The sequence below is a fragment of the Conger conger genome, chromosome 15 (genome assembly GCF_963514075.1).
Source record: "Conger conger chromosome 15, fConCon1.1, whole genome shotgun sequence".
Lineage (NCBI taxonomy): Eukaryota > Metazoa > Chordata > Actinopteri > Anguilliformes > Congridae > Conger > Conger conger.
Genome location: NC_083774.1, coordinates 15,596,061 through 15,618,129, shown reverse-complemented (window position 1 = coordinate 15,618,129; position 22,069 = coordinate 15,596,061). Strand labels below are relative to the sequence as shown.

The 22,069-nt window shown below is 44.1% G+C and overlaps 2 protein-coding genes across 2 annotated transcripts; both read right to left on the bottom strand.

The window, feature by feature from the left end:
• Positions 1-719: 719 nt before the first annotated feature.
• Positions 720-10,383, bottom strand: LOC133111386 (long-chain fatty acid transport protein 2-like). Its single transcript, XM_061221698.1, has 10 exons — positions 9,886-10,383; positions 9,196-9,405; positions 8,394-8,552; positions 5,701-5,825; positions 4,993-5,187; positions 3,834-3,924; positions 3,326-3,524; positions 2,685-2,782; positions 2,136-2,263; positions 720-1,159 (listed from the first exon to the last, which is right to left on the bottom strand). Exons 1-10 carry the CDS (start codon positions 10,367-10,369, stop codon positions 983-985), a joined length of 1,866 nt encoding a protein of 621 aa, XP_061077682.1. The 5' UTR covers positions 10,370-10,383; the 3' UTR covers positions 720-982.
• An 880-nt stretch (positions 10,384-11,263) lies between these two features.
• Positions 11,264-21,656, bottom strand: cat (catalase). Its single transcript, XM_061221296.1, has 13 exons — positions 21,487-21,656; positions 20,235-20,406; positions 19,455-19,565; positions 17,455-17,585; positions 17,257-17,361; positions 17,013-17,138; positions 16,566-16,757; positions 15,754-15,906; positions 15,530-15,668; positions 15,179-15,309; positions 14,285-14,392; positions 14,115-14,198; positions 11,264-13,611 (listed from the first exon to the last, which is right to left on the bottom strand). Exons 1-13 carry the CDS (start codon positions 21,550-21,552, stop codon positions 13,555-13,557), a joined length of 1,575 nt encoding a protein of 524 aa, XP_061077280.1. The 5' UTR covers positions 21,553-21,656; the 3' UTR covers positions 11,264-13,554.
• Between the last annotated feature and the right edge of the window lie 413 nt (positions 21,657-22,069).

Sequence of the window (22,069 nt, the reverse complement as noted above, 5' to 3'; positions counted from 1 at the left end):
GCTAATTCTGAAAATGGCAATAAGTTCTAAATATATTCCCAACATGTTGAATGGTTGCAATACCATTTCTGATTTAGAATTTGTATTTAAAGTATTGAAACATATTGCCGATATTTATTCATTGCTGATGATATAAGGGGCATGTAAAGGGGCACTCTCAGGGTTTTCCAGCATTTCTGTTTTTCTCAAGTGTACTGTACACTCAGTGAGCACTTTATTAGGTATTTATCTGCATTACTGTCACATTCCTGTCAGCTTTGACCAGTCTGGTCCGTCTCCTCTGACCTTTCTGATTAACAGCACGTTTTTGCAGTCTAGAGACTGTTGTAAGTGAAAATCCCAGGAGATTAGCAGTTTCTAAGATACTCAAATCACCCTGTCTATCACCAGCAATCATTCCATGGTAAAAGTCACATCACAAAAAAATTCTGACATTTGGACTGAAAAACAGCTGAGCCTCTTGACCATGTCTGCATGCTTTTATGCATTTATTTGCTGCCACATGATTGGCTGATGTACAGGTCTACCTAATAAAAATATATACACTCAGTGAGCACTTTGTGTGTTCAACAGCAAATGACCGTCTCAGATGTCCCTGTGCTGCAGTCACATTTTGAAAGGTTGTACATCGTCTCCCTCACCATAAAAAACAAATGTATGTATACATATGTGCATGTATATGTACAACTGAACAATATGGTATTTCATACACAAGGCACTTCAGAAAAATACTTTATTGTGTAAAGACAAATGTTTCTAATATGTCATTTCAGACAAATGCCTTGCATTTGGTAACAACTGGCAGATGGAACAGAAATGCGTGCATCCCTAAGATCAGCTGAAAAATCTACAGGTATATTACCTAATGATCCCTAAGAAGCTTCTCTTATCCCAAGTGATGTACAGATGACACAGCCTCCTCACAGAAAACACAGACGTAGAGCGAATACACCTGGGCCTTACTCACAAACCCAGTTTAATTTCATAGCTTAATGCTCCCTGACTCTATGGCATGGTAAATCTCTTGGGTCATTGGCACATAGCTTTTTTCCTTGTCGTCCAGAAAGTAGAGGGGGTCAGGGACTGCAGAAGGGCAGAAGCCCTCATCCACCAACTTTACTTTAATCTGCTTGAAGGTCCCAGTCATCTCCAAAGAATCCTGACATTGGAGAGAGAAAAAGAACAAAAACGATAGTCAAAGTAGTTATTTACTGGAAACCTTTTTCATGAACTTGTTGCACTTAGGGCCTGGGGTAGGGCCAGGGGTAGGGTGGTGTTCCCAATTCTACACTGTTCACATGGAAGCACACACTCGGCTATCCGTGATACTGTTCCGTTAAAAAAACACAATAATAAAAAGACAAGAATGAACTGAAAGACTCAGCTTCTCCAGGAGAATTCACAGAGGCGTTAAGTCTATTTTCTGTATAATCATTAATAGGAGGCTCCAAATAATGATGTGGTCTGCATCCCTCAGTTTCTGGCATTTGTGATGTTTAACCCCTTATTGCAAACAGCACAATCACATGATTGAGTACTTCATGATAAGGCACACAGTTTTGTGAATTCATGTAGAAGTTACTGGTGCGTAGTTATCTTAACCTTGTAGATAGCTACCTTTATAGTTAACAAAGCTAATAAAGCCATCTACCTAGCGAGCTTGCTGGCAGTTGTGAATTACTAACATTACCCAAGTACCCAGCAGTTTGGATAGCACCGTTTCCAATAAGACGTTCCATCACAATAGCAGCCAGCTTCCTTACACTGGCAAATTTAATCTCAAATGGAATAGCCCGTTATCTACAACTGAAGCTGTATTCACGCCAGCTGCTTCTTCAAACTACAGCTCAGCTCGTATAGAGTGGGGGTGGAGGAAGACCATTCTATCTTGCAGTCCACAGGCACCCAATAAACATGGATTATTAGATAGTGATAGACATGGGCCTCAAGCTTGCGGAACCCACCCTCCCTGGCTGACGCACAGCCTATGGAGTGACTGTAAACGGTTGCGACTGGCACGGTCCGGATTCAATCCCAAGCAACAGCACAGTGCCTCCACCAGATGAGCTGCTCTTTAACATCTTACATATGCGTCAGCGGGTGAGGGAAAGACAGATGAACTATGTCAGCGTTACCTGGATCCGTATGAAGCGTGGCTGGGCGTAGGCAGGCAGGCCGCTGACCTGGCTGAAGACGCTCGCTGGATCGAACTCTGCACCTTCTTTTAACGTGACGGCTGCCATTCCTATCCGCCCCTCGTGGCCTTGGAGAATGAATACACTCACAGCTGTCAGTTCCATATCTGTTCGCCTCCCCCAATATCTGAGAAAACCTTGTCAATCCCCCCCCTTCGCAATGTTACATCCAAACTGGGCCCCATGTGCAACACCCTGCTCCTCCTCCCCCAAAACAAAGGAAAACTGTAGCCACTTTGAGCAAATTATCAGTGGTAATTTCTTTGGCAGCGGAAGGCTATTGCCTTCTTTTCTGATATGCAAAGATTGCTGGGAAATATGTCACTGTACTGAGCTGTGTGCTCCACTTGTGTCCCATAAGGTCTGGGTAGTCAATAAGATACGTTTCTGTAATATTATATAAATCTTCACTCATGAGGATGTAGTAACAGACCAGACCCAAACACACAAAACGGAGCTTTGACAAAGAAACAGACAGAGGCGGCTCACCTGGCACTCTGACCCCGTACACATTGGCTTCCTGGATGCAGTCGACCATGGCGAAGACGTCTGAGACTTCAGTGGTGGCCACGTTCTCCCCTTTCCACCTGCAGGACACAAACAGTACTGAGACGCTCACAGCAAGTAAGGTTTCCCAACACATTTCAACACCTGGAGTTCTCTTCACACGAAGCAATTGCTGTGTCAAATAGCTAGTCAAGTCATGTAGAAGATGAAGAAACTCAGGAGGTTTTTAAGACCATGCTTGACACCATAGTTTGGCCACTACACCTGTGAGCAGGGCTGGTTCTAGGCATAGCCAAGGATGCCATCCATGTGGGGAGGCGTCAAACACCGTGGAAAGACACGCACTGTGTGCAATGCAAGCCCAGCCCACCCCCAGGCTACATACAAGGAGGGCAAGAGCAAAACGGTTTCATTTGCTTGTCAGTATTAACACTCCTTGCTGTGCTGTGTGTGGAAAGAGCTCGCTGCTGTTCTTAAGCATCACTGTAGTGTGTGTCGCTATTGAGTAACAGCAAGATATTGTGCTGTGACATTGTTTAAGCCAGAGTCCAGGTCTGACAGTAGCTTAGTGACGTGAGGCTGAAGCCCTTGGGGCAGGATGTCTGTGTGCCAGGCAGGTGTACCTGAAGGTGTCCCCGACACGGTCGTGAAAGTAGATGAAGTTGTGCTGGTCGATCCTCAGCAGGTCTCCGCTGTTGAAGTACAGATCGCCCTTCTCAAAGACGTCCCGTAGCCTCTTCTTCTCCGTGAGCTGCAGGCTTCCCATGTACCCCAAGAAGGGAGCTTTCTTCGTTATCTTGGACACCAGAAGCCCTGCCTCTCCTTAAAAAAAAAAGAATAAAAACAGTTTTCATTACGTCGCCGTCATCTCCCGCTCCAATGGAAAGACTCAGTTGGTAAAGACACGACATGAGAACAGGCTGGGTCCTATAGTCCAACTTCAGCAAAACATCAACCGAGTATTACCAGGACTCCAGGCTACCAGCTGTCATCAGGGAATGAGTACTTACTCTCCTGTAGGACTGAGTGGTCTAAAATGGGCTCTGTCATACATACGAGTACATTGGAGGGCGAGCATGCGCTTCAGCTGAACTGGGGTTCATTAAGAGCATTAAAAGCACACAGACTCACCTTTGGCAGCTTCAATGCACAGCCCTCTGTGGTCTCTCACTGGCTCCTCTCTCAGTGTGTCATATTTAATCAGTGCATAGGGGAATGCTTTCTGCAGCACACCAAATAACATTTGTCATCAACACAGGCAATTGGTAATTGCGTCATTAGCAATTGGCGTTTTGTTGATGCATGGGCAGTAGTTTAAAAAAAACCCTTGGCTATAGCAATTTAAGAAAGGCGTTTTTTACTTGAGTAAAAAATATATATATATATTCCTAAAACTAGGAATATTTTATCTTTTTTCATTTTTTAAAGTCAGTGTTCAAGAGGACCAATGCTTGCAATTAGCAGGAGTGATTTTTACACCAACATTAGAATGTTCAGTCAAGAACATTTGAATCACCACATTGTTAGTCTCCCTCTTGCGCTACTGAGCACTTATCTTTATGTTATAGGTTTATGCATTTACGTCTTCCAAGTTATACATTGACAGCTGCTATTGATTGCGACTAATGACTTGACTGCCAGATATTTAGTGGCTAAAACTTTTAGTTCCATAAACCTTATGAAAGTCTTTCTAGACAAGCCTTAGTGTCAGGGTCAGGAGACCCGTGCACAGACTCAGGAATAAGGTGACTATGGCAGGCAAGAAAAACTAGCAAAGGGCAAAAAAAAAAAAAAAAAAAAAGATATCTACAAAGAGCAAACAGGTGGGTTTAAATACAAAACTGATTAACAGACAAAGAGAAGCAGGTGAGGCATGACAGAATGACAAAAAGGGAAATAACTATAAGGAGAGGGAGGCGGAGACACTAACTTGGGAACAGATGACAGGAATGAATGGCAAAACAGACTACTGAAAGTGACAAGGGAAAAAAAACACAAAGGAAATACCGGAACCGGAAAAATACACAGCATAACAGAACAGAGTACGGACAGCAAAGTGGGACACGAGACACGAACACCGGACAAGAAACAGAAGACGCCAAAACACAGAGAAAAGCATTGACAGACAAGGGAAAAACAACGGGAAAAGGGCATGGACCTGGCACCTTAGTGCTTCATCAGTTAATGGAAGAGGAGGGCCTGAAGCATATATGTTCAACAACCAGATCAAACCATGGAAAGAAATGCACTAATCTTCATCAAAGTTGTGAACGGTACCATTTAAATTTACCTTGTGGAGGAAATTCACACGTCCAATAGCGCCAACCTTCCCAGTGTAATTTATGAAGCTGATGTTCCCCTCGGTTGAACCGTAGATTTCCAACACACTGATGCTCCCGAATCGGTTCAGGAACTCCTTCCAAACGTCTGCCCTGACCCCATTACCGATCGCAAGCCTCACTCGGTGGTCTCGCTCATCATCTCTCTGGGCAGGTGAGAAAGTATGCCACTGGTTCTGAGAGTTATCACATAACTAATAAACTTAAAAAAAAAAAAGTAGAATAGGGACAAAGATGACATTCAATATTCCATTACAATTTTTCTAACCTTTTAACCAAACAGTTATGATTTGGTTTGATTTTTCTGAGGGCATTAGAAACACCACAAGGCAGACAGAGAAACACCACAAATATGCCTTTCATTATTGGCATTTGGCAGACGCTCTTATCCAGAGCGACGTACAGTTGATTAGACTAAGCAGGAGACAATCCTCCCCAGGAGCAATGCAGGGGCCCAAGGGCCCAACAGCTGTGCGGATTTTACTGTGGCTACACCGGGATTAGAACCACTGACCTTGCGTGCCCCAGTCATTTACCTTAACCACTATGCTACAGGCTGCCCCGTCCAAATGCTGACTTAATCGTCACCTATGGGTATCTGGAACCACCTATAAGGTACTTAACAACCCTCATTCAAGTTCAAAGTCAGGTGTACATGCCTTTGATGTGCTGCAGAGATAGCGCATGAGTTCCCCTATGTACAGTATCACTGTAACATTGTACTTCCTGCAGTCATCCCAAAATTGAGAGGCAGAAAACTTCCTCCGTAGAACAATGGTTGCACCTAAAGAGACAAAACAGAAGTGCCAATAATTTTTTCTGGATGGAAGAAAACCGAAAACTACATTACATATTTTTGGTAGTTTATCCAGATTAAATGTATGCACAGATTACATTCATTTTTACAAACAGTCCATTTATACTACAGGATATTTTACTAAAGCAACTTCGGTTGAGTACCTTGCTCAAGGGTTCAATGGCAGAGCCCCAACTGGGAATCATTTGTACAGCAGTTGACCATTGTAAAAGCCAGTAATCTGACAATTTTACCATAAAGATGATATACAGTGCCATGAAACTGTATTTGCCCCTTCCTGATTTCCTTTGAATGGTTTCAGATCTTTAGACAAAATGCAACATTAGACAAAAGGAAGCAGAGTAAACACAAAATATTTTTAATATACAGTAGTGTGCAGAGATGATTATACACCACAATGTTTGTCTAAAAGGGGTCCTAATATATTACTTCCTTAAAAAATACTGGTGAAAATGTATTGAACAATACTATTGTAGGCAATGAGAACAAAAAAAATCATTCCCAAAATTACATTGGGGTAAAAGTATGGCTAATAAACAGAAACACTGAAAAAATCAAAGGTGTCACAATTTTTATTTTTTTACTTTTGCATTGCATGAATGCATGTTTGAAGGCTCATTCCATGATTGCTGATGCTGAACAATTAGTTTAAACTGGTTTGAAGCAACATTATTCTGCAAAATTACTTCTGATGATCAGTTGTTCCAGTATTTAAGGTAACACGAACTTTGAGCAGTGTCACAGTGTTAAAATGATGCCATGACGGAAGGAGCTCCCTGAGATTGTTCGTAGCCGCATTGTAGCCTTATATGATGCCGGTTGGTCACTTCTGAAGATGATGATACTAAATGCAGCCATGGCACTGTAAGAAACACCATCAAGCGTTTCAAAGAGACCGGTTTGCTGAAAACTAGTGGCAATAGAGGTGCAAAATGGACGTTAAGTGCCTCTGATGTTCGTTATCTGTGTATGACAAGTAAAATAAATTGGCGGTTGACAGCACAACAACACTGTGATGATATTAATAGCGCTAGAAGTGAAGACATGAAAGCATCAAGATCTACTAGCTCCAGATGCCTCTGTGAAAATGGTCTGATGGATCGTTTTGCAGCCAAAAAACCACTTCTGCCAGCATCAAAAAAAGAAATTCAAGGATTGGACACCAGCAGACTGGGAACAAGTTCTTTGGACTGATGAATCAATTTGAAGTTCAAACGCTGAACTTATGTATCATTCAAAAGTGACTGTTTAACCCCTTCAGTAAAACATGGAGGTGGCAATGTTATGGTTTGGGGTTCAGTCTGCTCAAAAGGAGCTGGTGATCTCATAAAAATCGACGGAATCATGGATCAGAAGAAGTATCACAGCATCCTTGTGAGGCATGCATTACCATCTGGAAAGAGACTGATTGGTCAGGGATTTTATTTTCAACAAGACAATGATCCTAAACACACTTTAAAGTTGTGCAAGAACTATCTCAGTCGAAAAGTGACATAAAAGTTATGACTTGGCCCGCTCAAAGTCCAGACCTTAATCTGATTTTGCTGGATACCAGGAAATCTGTTGTAACATCGAGAGAATCTCTTTGGAATGAACTTCAAACCATATGGAATGGTTTAACGAGTGAAAAAATAAAGAATGTGAACACTATACCGGAAAGATTAAATGCTGTAATCACACGGTGGCCACACTAGATATTGACTTGATATTGATTGTTTTCACAATATATTGTTATATGTTTACTTATTTTCATCTACATGAACCAATATTACATTAAATAAATACTTGAATTGTACTTTGTTTATCTTCATTGTCTAGCGGGCGGCCTGTATTGTAGTGGTTAAGGTACATGACTGGGACCTGCAAGGTCAGTGGTTCGGTAGCCACAATCCGCACAGCCCTTGGGCCCTTAACCCTGCATTGCTCCAGGGGAGGATTGTCTCCTGCTTAGTCTAATCAACTGTACATCCATCTGGATAAGAGCGTCAGCCAAATGCCATTAATGGAATGTAATGTTAAGTATATAATCATCACTGCACACTACTGTAATTTTATTTATTTAATGAAACATGCAAAAAAATGGCAATGTTAAACAAAAAAACCCCAAACTTAACTGGTTACTAGCAGCAATAATTGTAACCAAACACTTCCTATAATTTGATAAGTCTTTCACATGACTATGGAGGAATTGTATACCATTCTTCTTTGCGTTAAGGGGGAAATTACTTTTTCACAGGGTGATATGGGCATTGGATAACATTTTTCATTAAAATAAACTTTTTAGAAATGGAATTATAAAGACGATTGTGGAAGCCTAAAGCCCAGTGACTAAGGTGCTTGACTGGGATGGGGAAGGTTGGTGGTTCAAGTAGTGTAGCCACAATAAGATCACTGCAGCTGTTGGACCCTTGAGCAAGGCCTTTAACCTCACATTGCTCCAAGGGGATTGGTCCCTTCTTAATGAACTGTAAATCGCTTTGGATAAAAGGCATCAGCTAAATAACTGTAATGTGATGTAACGTTAAGTTATCTTACCACTTCCAATGGCGCCAGTAAACCCAACCACAAACCCAGAAGTGTGATACAGTGGGAGAGTAATGTAGACCACGTCCTCGGCGGTAACCCCACCTACGGTCTGAAGGGAAGACGCTCCCCACAGTCTTTGCTGAGTGATCACTGCAGCCTTGGGGAGACCTTGGTGAATCAGGAACGCGCGTAACTGTTTAATATCAGTGGTGGGCAGACACCAAGTCACATAATTACAGCGTTTTTAGCATTCTACGCCATTAGCAAAGGCGCACACATTCACTGTAGCTACAGCTGCAACAATACCAACCAATATTTTGCGTAAATGTGACAGACCAATAAATAAACCAATTTTGCTAAATTAAATAATTAAATATGCAGTTTATCATAAACCAATACCCTCAATGGCATTTTCGCACACAGTAACATATACAGTTCAATCAAATAACCACCAATAGGCTAAACTTGTAAAATGGCCCAATCAGAAACAAATCCGTAGTGACGTTGGCAAAGCAACGAGGTTTCACACTTGTGTATAAGCGGAAGTCAATAGTCGCTGCTTGCATTGGCCATAGCCATCAGTGTGGAGCTATGTTTTTGGATTTAAATTATTTGCTTGATTCTCGCATCCATCCTAAGGCAAATTTTGTCCTGGTCCTTTTTAATGTCCAAAGAGGTGCTGTGCAGGTTACAACATCCGCTAAGGTCACTCCCTTGTCTCATTTTCTCAATTTTTGCTATTTCAAGTTATATTATAGGGGGAAGTAAAATTCATTAATAGCGCTTACTGAATCGAAAAATATTGCATTACCCGTTGTGCCTGAGGTGTATATGTACAGTGCAGGGCTTCCAATTGTCACGTTAGCGCGCAGCGCCGATGACAGGGGCTCATCCGAGGCCTCTTCGATCTTGTCGGCGAGGCTCTCCATACCCTCAGTGTCGCATTCCTCCGCGAGGAGGAAGACTGAGATATTCTGCTCGCGCAGAGTCGGCAGCACTTCTTCAACCGCATCTTTTAATTCTAATTAAGAAACATACATTCGAATCGATAGTAATCCAATGTGTTGTTAGTAATTTAAACAATTTCGCTGCGCTTTGTGTTAAAGAAATGCCCAACTATTATTATTTATCTTCCAACGCTTGATGGGCTTATATGCATCCATGAACCAAGGCACATTTGCGAAAGTGAATAATAATAATAAACTTAATTTATATAGCACCTCTCATACATAAAATGTAGCTCAAAGTGCTTTACATTAACCCAGAGACAACACAGAGACAGACAACACAAATAAAAATAATAAACACTGTAAATATATAAATAAAATACAATAAAATAAAAGACGTTAAAGCGTCAGACCACCAAACTTCACAAGTCACACTTTAAAACAAATAATTTTGCAATTAGCCATTTAGAAACACTTTGGGGCAAGATTTACATCTAGCAACACAACTGTAGCCACATTTGTACGAATTCCAGAACTTGACGGTGCCACCCTACCTGCAGCCACAATAAGGACATTTGCTCCGCAGCAGGAGAAGCAGTGCAGCAAGGACTTGGACCTGACGTTGTAATTCAGCAGTGCAGCAGCACATCCTATCTTAGCCAAACCGAGCCAGATCAACAGGTAAGACGGCTCATTCCCCAGGAAAAGCGCGACAGTGTCCCCCTCCGTTACAGGCGCGTGATTCCACAGACTTCTGCCAACTTTGTTGCTCCATTTGTCGGCCTCCGAGTAAGAGAACGTTTTCCCCTCAAAAACAATGAAGGTTTTGTTGGGATTTTTCTTTGCCGCTTCCAAAAAGCAGTCTAAAATTGTGTATAATGGCCTTTTATTTAAAATGTGTCTCATTCGCCACGAAATCCTGGCAATCCTAAAAGTATACAGGACATCCTTCACAAAATACGGAAATCTATATTTAAACAAAACTATAAGAAGCGAAATAATAGCCAAAGCGGCCAAATGCATATGCAATGCCTCCATGCTTCTGGTGTAATGTTCTGTACTCGTGTTGCTTGGTTATGTAACCGTCTCTTAACATGCAGCCTACAACAATTGGCCATGATTGTCAGAGCGACTGATTTCGTTGATTGACAAATAAACTAATTTGCCTTAAGTATCGGACTCTCAAGCCTTAGATACTTAAATTATGACTGGAGACATTTTACATTTGAGATCAGTGTTTGTCATTTTTATTTCAGTGTCTTCAAAGTTGACAGAAGTTTAATTTGTGTTTTTTGAGTTAGTAATCCACTTTGTGTTCCAGTTGGCGGTGTTAATGCTGTCGGTCTCAGTAGGAGTTGTTTTAAGGGAGACCCTCATTTGGAGATTGGTGGAGGGGTGTCAGTTTATGTTTGGGAAAACTTGTGACGCAATTCGGGTATGGAAGTTCAATTCTCTAGAGGCAGAAAGCTTTTGTTAAACTCACACACGTTCTAGGCGGTCCAGTAATGCGCCTGCCATTTTCAAATATGCCCTTCCCCTCGGCTGCAAGATTTACATTACTGCGCCTGTGGCTACTGCTGATATCTTTCTCTAAATTCTAAAAAGTATCCCCCGTATACTTTAAATGCGATACGGTTTAAAATGGTTTACCACACAGGTGTCAAACTCCAGTCCTGGAGGGCCGTAGTGTCTGCTGGTTTTTGGGGTGTTCTGGGTTCATTCAAGTCATTGATTCGTTAAAGTATCCACACGCCTTGTTCCCAAGGCCTTAATTTGCCTTAATTGTCAGCTGATTGAAAGGAAACCACAAAAACCCGCAGACACTGCGGCCCCCTGGGGATTCAGTTTGACACCCCTGGTTTACCACTAATGTCCCAAACCAACTTTAGATTTAAAGACACAGATATACCATAAAAACATGCAGAATGTCAATACTTGGAAAGATAAGTTTATTCAAGTTTGAAACAAGCACAGGAATAGACTTCACGCACAATAGCACATATTCTCTTGCAAAATGGTCAGCACTACAAAAATAAGTAAATATATAGTATCAATTCGTTTTTATTTAATATGCACAAAATAATTAAGCTCGAACGCATTCACAGTGCAATTGCATATTATTAGAATCAACAATTTCACTTGAGAGACGGATGGATGGAGAGTTACAGAAAAGAACAATTAACATTTCATGGCAATGTAAACGGCCTGGAGGATACGAGTATATGCTGTGTAGTCGTGAAGGTCAAACGGATTTTCCCCATTATTTCAATGCTCTACGGTTAAAGCGCACAAAGAGTTAACTCAAGACTACGACCAGTAAGAATGTTTGTTTCAAACATGGTAATAGATTGAAAAGCAATTTAAATTATTGGGTATTAAAATAATAATAATAATAATAATAATAAGAAAGAAAAAAGCAGTGCCCTTTTCCCCCGTAGACATGCATGCACCTGTTCTATTGATTTGTGGTTTCTTATTTTGCATGACAGGAACACGGAGACGCACTCAACGAAGAACAGGAGCGAAGAGGCGAAAGGCGTGAGTGGTATGACGCTCAGTGCTTAATCGTAGCCAAGTCATCCTGTGAGTGCTGGAACCCCCAGCAATCATGGTCGTCATGACAAAAACACTACTGACCAACGAAAGACCGATTAAATAATGATGACCCCTTTTTGAGATTGACAAAGCTTCTCCTCCCATCACTGACAGAAATGAAAGGCATAAGCAATGACTATCGATCATAATGCCTGATTCTGCTTACAATTTCCTTTTAGGACACAACGGGGTCTTTAAGAAAATGCACAAAAAAAAACAAAGTCTTGAAATGTTTTGAATGAATTGAACATTCTCATTTTTTTTTCCAAACAATCATCTTCCAATGTGCATAGTCCCCAATTACTGTGCTAAGAAATTACATTCTTGGATCTTTATGCACTCAATTTGTAATAAACATGGTACGTAACATCTGCCAACAAGTGACTATCAGCATCTACAAGTAAGGGCTCTGATAATGAGCGTGATTTATAATCAATCATTTCATGTTTGTGTTGTAATTTTGCCTGAACACATCTGACTTTTTTGCTACTTGTGCGTGCTGTCAAAACACTTCCATATCTGTCGAATAAACCATGAATGAAAAAGAATCAGACGTTTCAATGTCTGTTGTTCAAGGCAACTTCAAGGCAGATGCTGTTTAAATAAAAATTGCTCACCTTCAAGAAAGAGGCGGAGGTAATGTATAGCTTGATATAATAACTGATTTGGCAAGTATCAAAGGCTAAATTTCATTCTCAGTCTGCGGAAATAGTTTTTGATGCAACAGGAAGAGAATGTTAGAGAATGTCAGTGGCTTTCAGGAGTATATTCCATTCTCTGTTTAATGAAGGTAATGCAACGGTGCCCAGGGCGCCCAAACATCAAAGATTTCTTCCTTTGTCCTGCCAGCAATACCCAAGTTACCATGAACATTTTAACCCAAGCTTGGCTTCATTTGATATAGATCACAGTCACTCTTAAACAACATGGTCTCAAATTGACCTGCAACACACTGCCTAATCACATATGTGTGTGAGTAATGCCTAAATGCTGTCTGTATAAATGAGATTACCCTAGCTTTAAAAAGGCACGCAGTACACGCACGCACACACACGCAAACACACGCACACAGTCGGAATAGCTTGGAATGATAGGGTTACAAAAGCATTGGGACGAAAAATTAATCTAAACCACAATCAGTCTTACTCGAGCCAAAACATGCATCAGACAGCAGTCGTGTTCATTTGCTCGTAATTGACTAAACCTGGCACGCTCACGCAAAATAACTGAGATGACTGCTTGTGTTTGGGGTGGGGTGGGGGTTAGAGGCATGGCTCCTTATGAGGAATAGAAAGTTAAGTGCACTGGGAGTAGGGGTTTATGGGGAGTTGGGAATTATCTGGGAGTAGGGGATTATTGGGGAGCAGGGGGTTATGGGGGAGTTGGGAATTATCTGGGAGTAGGGGATTACGGGGGAGTTGGGGTTTATCTGGGAGTAGGGGATTATGTGGGAGTAGGGAATTATCTGGGAGTAGGGGATTACGGGGGAGTAGGGGATTACGGGGGAGTAGGGGATTATGGGGGAGTAGGGAATTATCTGGGAGTAGGGGATTATGGGGGAGTAGGGGATTATGGGGGAGTAGGGGGTTATGGGGGCGCGGGAGCCCCCCGAGCAGACCACACCCCGCTCACATCTTTGAGGCAGCGGCCGAAGCCCCGCCCCTGGTGTACACTCGCACGGCCTTCTGTGGGGGAGAGAGAGACAGGCAGGGAGAGGGGGATGCAGGAGGAGAGAGAAAGGAGAGTTAAAGAAGGAAAACATGGGGGAGGGAGGAAGAGATGGGGAGGCAACGCAAGGCAGTGAGGCACAATAAACTGACTTGAGTTGTGTAAATAAGTAAAAACGCATTACAGACAATATGCCACAGATACAGGACTAATTGGGATGAAATTAAATGAAGAAGCGACATGTCAAATGCCTTTGTGACATTTCTGATTCATTCAACAGTACTCCCAGCGCCACTGTCATTAACACATGGACAGGGTGTTAATTAACAACCACGTGCACAAACATTTAATGACATCAGCAATACAATTCACTCATTTCTGTTCAGGCTAGGTCCATGGAGTGAGTTTTAACAAACCATTGCACAACCACAGCAGTCACTTTATTAGATCATCTGCGGTTTGCTTTTATAGAACTTAAAGTGAGCAGGGTGACCAGGAAGGCCAAACATCTGCATCTCACCTGCTGGGCCTCTGCATTGTACTTGTGGAGCAGTTCCTGCACTCCGTTCCCGTAGTCCGGGTGGACGGCCATCAAGTTCTGCACCTGGGGGAAGGCGAGGAGAACCGGGCGGTGAGAGCTCCCCCTGGTGGTGTGGAGGTGGTTATCGCGAGGGACGTGTGATTACTGACCATGCGTTTCTGGATGAAGAGCTGCGCCCCTTTCAGGTGCCCCGCCATGTTCTGGCACAGCCTCCGCCGCTCGTCCGCGTTCAGCACCTGTGTGAAGAAGGTCCGCACCTGCCCCCAGGTATCCACCCGTTAGACCTGACCAGGTCACGTGACCCCACAGCCTGCCCGTCACCCATGCAGCACAAACACACCTCCTTTTAGGTCCACTCATGTTTTACCTGCCGTGCTGGCATAAGGTCACACTGGTGGAGACATGCCCATCAGGTTCCGTTCATAACTTGTTTAAAGCCAGCTAACAGTTATGAAGGAGCATTGAGGCTTTTTAACACCCTGTTTAACACCAGCTCACAGTTATGAAGGAGCATTGAGGCTTTTTAACACCCTGTTTAACACCAGCTCACAGTTAAGATAGAGCTTTTTAACACCCTGTTTAACACCAGCTCACAGTTATGATGGAGCTTTTAACACCCTGTTTAACACCAGCTCACAGTTATGATGGAGCTTTTAACACCCTGTTTAACACCAGCTCACAGTTATGATGGAGCTTTTTAACACCCTGTTTAACACCAGCTCACAGTTATGATGGAGCTTTTTAACACCCTGTTTAACACCAGCTCACAGTTATGATGGAGCTTTTTAACACCCTGTTTAACACCAGCTCACAGTTATGATGGAGCTTTTTAACACCCTGTTTAACACCAGCTCACAGTTATGAAGGAGCATGGAGGCTTTTTAACACCCTGCTCAACACCAGCTCACAGTCATGAAGGAGTATTGAGGCTTTTTAACACCGTGTTTAACACCAGCTCACAGTCATGAAGGAGTACTGAGGCCTCATACCGCGTTGTTTAAGGCCAGCTCACAGTCTGAAACGGGTTTGGGGAGCCCTGGTACCTGCGTGACGTTGTCTTCGTCCGAGCTGTTGTAGCGTGCCACATCGGGGGACACCCTGAACTTGGACTCCATGAAGCAAAGCTGCGTGTCCGGGGCACTGAAGCTGTTGGGGTAGTAATTAGGGGCTCCACCTGGTGGACAGAGAGCACAACAGCAAACAGCTGCATTTCAGCACACAATTTCACTTTCAAACTTGATGCTGTTTGTAAGAAACATGTTAATTCACTAAATGTTTTTTTAACCCTGGTCATCTCAGCATGTTCTAGGAATCTTTTTGTTCTGGAAAACATATGGTCCTGTCGACAGCAGCCTGCTGTAAACCTGCAGAATGAAACGCCCCAGCGCACTCACCCTGGTTGTCGAACATGCACATGGGCCCGTCCCGCTGGTAGTTGGCCACTCTGGTCCTGAAGGGGCAGTTGACGGGGAGCTGCAGGTAGTTGGCGCCCAGGCGGTGCCGGTGGGTGTCTGGGTAGGAGAAGAGACGGCCCTGCGGGGAGGGGCCACACGCGGGTTCAGAACCCAAAGCCACGCGCAGAGACGCGAACGCGTCCGTGACCGAAAGCCCTCCTCACCTGCAGCATCTTGTCGGGGCTGGGCTCAATCCCCGGAGGCATGTTGCTGGGGTCGAAGGCCAGCTGCTCAACCTCGGCAAAGTAGTTGACGGGGTTGCGGTTCAGGACCAACCTGCCCACGGGTATGAGGGGGTAGTCTTTATGGGACCAAATCTGGTGGGGCGTGGGCATAAAATGAAATTTTCACATTAACATTTAGCATATTCATATTTCATACAAAGGCATTACCTGACTCTTAAAACTCCATCATGGAGTCAGTCTTCAGTCAGTTTGCACATTCAATTATTATGGAACGTGGGCTTGGTCGCCCCCTTGTGGTAAAACCGAAGCACTGCGTCATGCATCAAAATAGTTTGAACACATGCAATTCTAGAATTATAATAATACTTACACGTAATATAATTATTATATTTTGGGGTACTTTAACACTTTAGCATAATAAGGCAAATGAAGTAAAAACTGCCATTCAAAATCTATATTTGCCATTCTAAGCGGTCTTAAAAGAAAGTGTTTTGTATATGGGGATAGAAGCAGTGTCTGATGCGTTCGGAGAGTTCCAGAGGATCAGTGAAGCAGGTAAGAGATGTAAAAGGGCTCCGTAGGTAGTAAGCAGCAGTAAGCAGCAGTAAGCAGCAGTAAGCAGCAATTTGATTATTTGGTGAACTGGGAGGCAGTGGAGGTGAAGGCCAGGGGTGGGTGACCGTAAGGCAGCCACGTTCTGGAAACACTGCTGTTTGTTAGATTACAGTGGATGAGCTGTGGAGAATGACGCTGCAGTAATAGAGTCGAGGGGCAATGAAGGGCGGTGGTACCTTGGTCAGGTCGAACGGGTTCCAGGGGAACTTCTCAGCCTGTTCGAAGGTCATGACCTGGATGTAGAAAGTCCAGCTGGGGAACCTGCCGTCGGAGATGGCGTTGTACAGGTCTCGGATGGAGTAGTCAGGGTCAGTGGACGCCAGGCGATCCGCGTCCTCTGCAGCGATGTTTTTAATGCCCTGGTCAGTCTGAAACCAGCGAACATCACCTCAGGCTAAATTCAGCGTGGACAGATTAGAGAGCATTAATAGTCCACTCACACACAGTATCTGAAGTGTGAGAGTGACATCACTGTACTGAACCCCTGTACTGTACTCACTAACAGAGATGACACAGATGACAGACACGCACGCACACACGCAGACACACGGACACACACGCACGCGCACACACTGACACTGCAGTGAAACAAACACTCTCACTCCCTCACAGTGCAGTGTTACCTTGTAGTGGAACTTGCAGTAGACGGCATTGCCCTCAGCGTTGACCAGCTTAAAGGTGTGAGAGCCGTAGCCGTTCATGTGACGGTGGCCGTCGGGAATGCCACGGTCACTGAACAGGAAGGACACCTACAACACGGGGGAGGGAGACGCAGATAAAACCACCACATTTCCTTACAGCGGACACGGCTCCTACGAGCTGGCCCCGGACGCAGAAGCAGCTCCAGGCAGGACGGAGGTCCAGTACCTGGTGCAGTGACTCGGGCCGCAAGCTCCAGAAATCCCACACCATGTCCGGGTCCTTCAAGTGTGTCTGGGGGTTGCGCTTCTGGGAGTGGATGAAGGAGGGGAACTGCGGACAGAGGGGGGGGGGGGACACTGTAAACGGGCCCTCGGGCAGGCAACGCGGTTGGCGGAGGAGCAGGGAGACGCACGGCTGACTCACCAGCAGGGCGTCTCTGATGAAGAAGATGGGCGTGTTGTTGCCCGTCAGGTCCCAGTTTCCCTCGTCTGTGTAGAACTTCACCGCAAAACCCCGCGGGTCCCGCACTGTATCTGCAGAACCAGACTCCCCAGCTGCCCACACGCACACGCACACGCGCACACGCGCACACGCGCGCGCACACACACACACACACACACACACACAATCAACAGGTGAACATAAGCCATACACAGACAACATAGAAAAATAGAGACTGTTAATGATGGTTCTGCATAGAGCCAAACATTACATTGGTGGCATGCCATTGACTCCTCTCTTATTGTATACATCAGATATTGGAGCTTGCAATAAATCTCAAGTTATCGTCATAGATGGACAGATATACACTGATGAGCCGAAACATTATGACCACCTGCCTGATATGATGTTGGTCTTCCGGGTGCTGCCGAAACAGCTTGGACTCTACACGACCTCTGAAGGTGCCCTGTGGTATCCGGCACCAAGACAGCAGTTAGCAGCAGATCCTTTCAGTCACGCAAGATGCGAGGTGGAGCCAACGTGGATCGGAACGGTTCGGACGGAGATCTGGTGAATTTGGAGGCCAGAGCCACACCTTGAAGGCTTCGCCACGTTCCTCAAACCATTCCCACACCGTGCCCACAGCGCGTCCTGGTGCCACCTCTGCCCCGGGCGAACGGCGAACAGCGAACACGTACCCGGCTGTCCACACGATGGAAAAGAAAAAACGGGACTCATCGGACCACGCAACCTTCTTCCATTGCTGCAAGGCCCAGTTCCGACGCTCATGTGCCCAGCATAGGCACTCTGACCGGCTATGCAGCCCCATACGCAGCAGGCTGTGTGTGTGTGTGTGTGTTGTGACACATTCCTCCTGTAACCACCATCACCGTTAACTGAGACTTGTGGCACAGTAGCCCTTCTGTCGGTTCAGACCAGCCGGGATAGCTTTCGTTGCCCTCGCGCATAGATGAGCCTTGGGTGCCCAACACTGGTTTCTGGTTCATCCGTCCTCTCCACTCTCGTTAGGTACTCACTGCTGCTGACCAGGAGCAGTTTCAGAGATGCTCAGACCCAGTCTTCTGGCCTTAACGATTTGGCCCGCTCAGGTCCTTACGCCTGCCCATTCCTCCCGCATCAAACGCATCGACTACAAGAACCAACTGTTCGCTTACTGTCTAATATATCCCAGATGCACCGTTGTTACATGATAATCAACACTATTTGCTTAATCTGCGAGTGGTCATAATGTTTTCGCTCATCGGTGTGAACATACAGATAGACAGAGAAACAAACAAAGGATTAATTAATTAACCCAAGCCGAAAAAGTCAATTTTGAAGAACAAAATTGACCTTACACATCAGCTTTATATGGGAATTCCAGAACAAAGGAATAAAAATAAAACCCCTGTGCATTATTAATATAAATTCAGTTATTATTCATAAGAGCCACTCGGGGGCACTGTAGAAGCAGCGTGGAACACAACGTATGAACCATGTCAATCAAGAGCCAGGGGGCGGGGCATACACAGGCTGGCATGTTGAACGGGCACAATGCAGGTTTTGATAAAAGATAGCACTCCAGTGCCTGGGCCAAACACGTGACAGGCTGCACTGCTAGCCCAGACTAGACCATGCGTTCCAACGGGCTGTTACTCAACGACTATTTGGTTTGATTTCAAAAAAGCAAACTGTGGCAGGGGTGGTACCCTCCACAAGGACACTGATGAGGTCAAAAGGTCAGAAGGGATCGCAGTCCAGAACTGCACTGGTAAACATGCCCATGCCTCTCTATCAGAGTCTCCACATTTACAAAAAGGCCTGCCAAAAAAAAAAAAGAGGCATATCTTTGTTCAACATTTTTTGGTTTTTTCTAAAAAGGAAAATGAAACCAATTTAATTTCCAAAAGCATTTTTGCCAAAGCCCAAGGCCCCAAATACGACAGTCCAAGGAAGCCCAACGTCTCCCACATTTAGCTTACCCACAGTGGAGAAACGGACAGCGATGGGCGTCGTCTTGCCCACGTGCTCAAACACTTTGGCCTTGCAGAAACGGCTGATGTCATGAGTGACCTCGAAGTATCCAAACGCTCCTGTGAAGAGAGGGGGAAACCCAGACCACAGTCAAGCTCCTACACCATGACACAGACAGGAAAAAAACCTGCAGTTCACTTGCTGTCCCCCTGTAAGCTCACTGTAGTTGGGCCTTTCCACAATGGATCCCATTCATAGGCAGATGCACCACAAGATATCGTGTTGCACCTTTGTCACTCTTTCAGGCAACATGTTCTCCAAGTTAAATAATGTATTTTTAATGAGAAAAACACAGCACACGAGAGTTTTCCACAAAACAAAATTTTTAACCTTGGCAGAATTCATTATTAACATGAAACTATGTTGCTGTTTCATTATTAGAGATTAAAAATAAATGGCTGGAGTGGGGGCAGTGGGTGCAAGGGAATTATGGCAGTCACTAAGAACCTAATAGCCTGACCTACAATACAGCAAACACAAGGAATTTCCTTATGTGGGAGAAACCTTTAAAACTGCTCACATGATCAAAACTCAGATTTCCTCTGAATTCTGTGGTTGGTTTTTTTTTTTTTTTTTTTTTAACTCGCGCTTCTCAGGTATTGAAAAAAATGCAGCACAGACCATGTTTGAACAGGACCCGCGATAAGTCAAGCCATCCAGGTACCACGAAGTTCAGTAAGTTAATCTTAATTATAATATACCAGCCGCCCGAGACTACCCGGACTCACCGGCTCCTTTGGCGTGGACCACCCGCTCTGGGATGCGTTCCCGGTCAAAGTGCGCCATCTCGTCGGTGAACACCACATCCTGGACCAACAGCGGCCCCCGGGGGCCCGCGGTCTGCTCATTCAGCTTGTCTCCGACCGGAACCCCTGCTCCAGTCGTCAGAATGTCCGTTTTCTGACATAAAGAGAGTGCTTTTGTACAGTAATGGGCATTGGGAACATGCCCCTACCGTCACTCGACAGGTTGAACTGTGCTGGGCTGGAGGATAACAGTGCATATTTTCCATCCCTTTCCCATCACAGCCCAGCCTATAAACGACAACATTTATAATAACTTCTAGCTTTTTGAAATTCAATGGGCGAATGTATCTGGATCATAGGGCCTCTAAAGTTATGCAACTGTGGACAAAGTTCAGTACAAACAACAGCACCAAGGTCAGCAGTAAAGGCACTAATCATTCCCAAAGCTTCTGCACTGCCAGAACAGACCTTCAAGTGCACCAAAATCACATTAAATAATAATAATAATAATAATAAATAATAAATAATAGTAATAATAATAAAGACTTGGCCCAGCGATGATTGTGACCCTGAAAGATAGCATAGTGTTTACGGCAGCGGCCGGCTCTGTGCACAGCCATGAGTCGAAAAAATACATGTTTCAGCTGCGCTCTGTCATCTGTAGGCTATGTGGTTATTAGCTGCTTCAAAACTCTAGCTAATAGCTTAGTTACCAAATTTCAAATTTCAGTCCTCTTTATCTGCAATATGTGTCATGTCAACTGGTATACATTTTATGTAGCCAACTAGCAAACTTGTTGGTAAACGTATAACGTTAAACACAAAATACGATTCCAAATGCAACTTAACGATACATTTCCTGATATTCCACTTATTTTCATAACACTAAGCGGGGGAATGAAGCATGAAAGTCCCTTGCAGTCTTGTAGGCCAAGTTACCACAGTAAGCTATACGGCTGACTGTATCAGGACAACATAGCCTAATATTGGAAAATTTTAAACAAAAGTGTTTAAGAGATTTGCATTTGAAAAACCAGAAACGAAACAAACTGGTTTCAAAGTACTGTAACTTTAAGAAGCTGCACACAGTGTAACTTGCTCACAAATAAGACCCGCGACACAGCCTGTCCTGAAACGACCTCCTTGCTTGGACTGTTTAGCTAGCTAGCTGCGCTACGTAGCTAGCTACAATGCTAGCTAAAGCTACCTAAATAATCATCGAGCATTAACTTACCTGGGAGGACCTGCTCTCCTTCCAAAATTTCATTTGATCGGTTGCCTTATCCCTGTTTTCAGACATCCTGGCAGCAGTAGCAATCAAAGTGAATAACCTTAGTTCTAGCAAGCTAGATGCACAGAAGCAACGACTGACAAGCTAGCTACTCCTGTCATAAAATAGCTGTTGGCGCAGCAGAAGCTCCCTCCCCATTTGCACTCATAGGCTCCCCATTGGCTACTTGACGAAGTGACCCACTTTCACACTGACGTCTGGGGCGAAAATGCAGTTTCATCCCGGGATGGCAGGTTCTGTTGAAATAAGAGCTAAGTAACACCACACCGAGACAAATTAGTCCTATAGCATCATTTTTTATTTAAAACAATATTTGAACACAATACTTATTTTTTCGTGGTGGCACATCAATTTCAAGTTCTGTAAAATGTCATGCACTGTAAAATTGGTTGTAGTTTTCAGTCACAAAAATGTGTGAATGCACACTTAAAATGAAAATATTGCTTCAATAACGGTAGATTTGGCACAGAATAACACATTAGGTCACATTAAAATCTAAAACGTTGATGCACTGGTGTATGCGTAT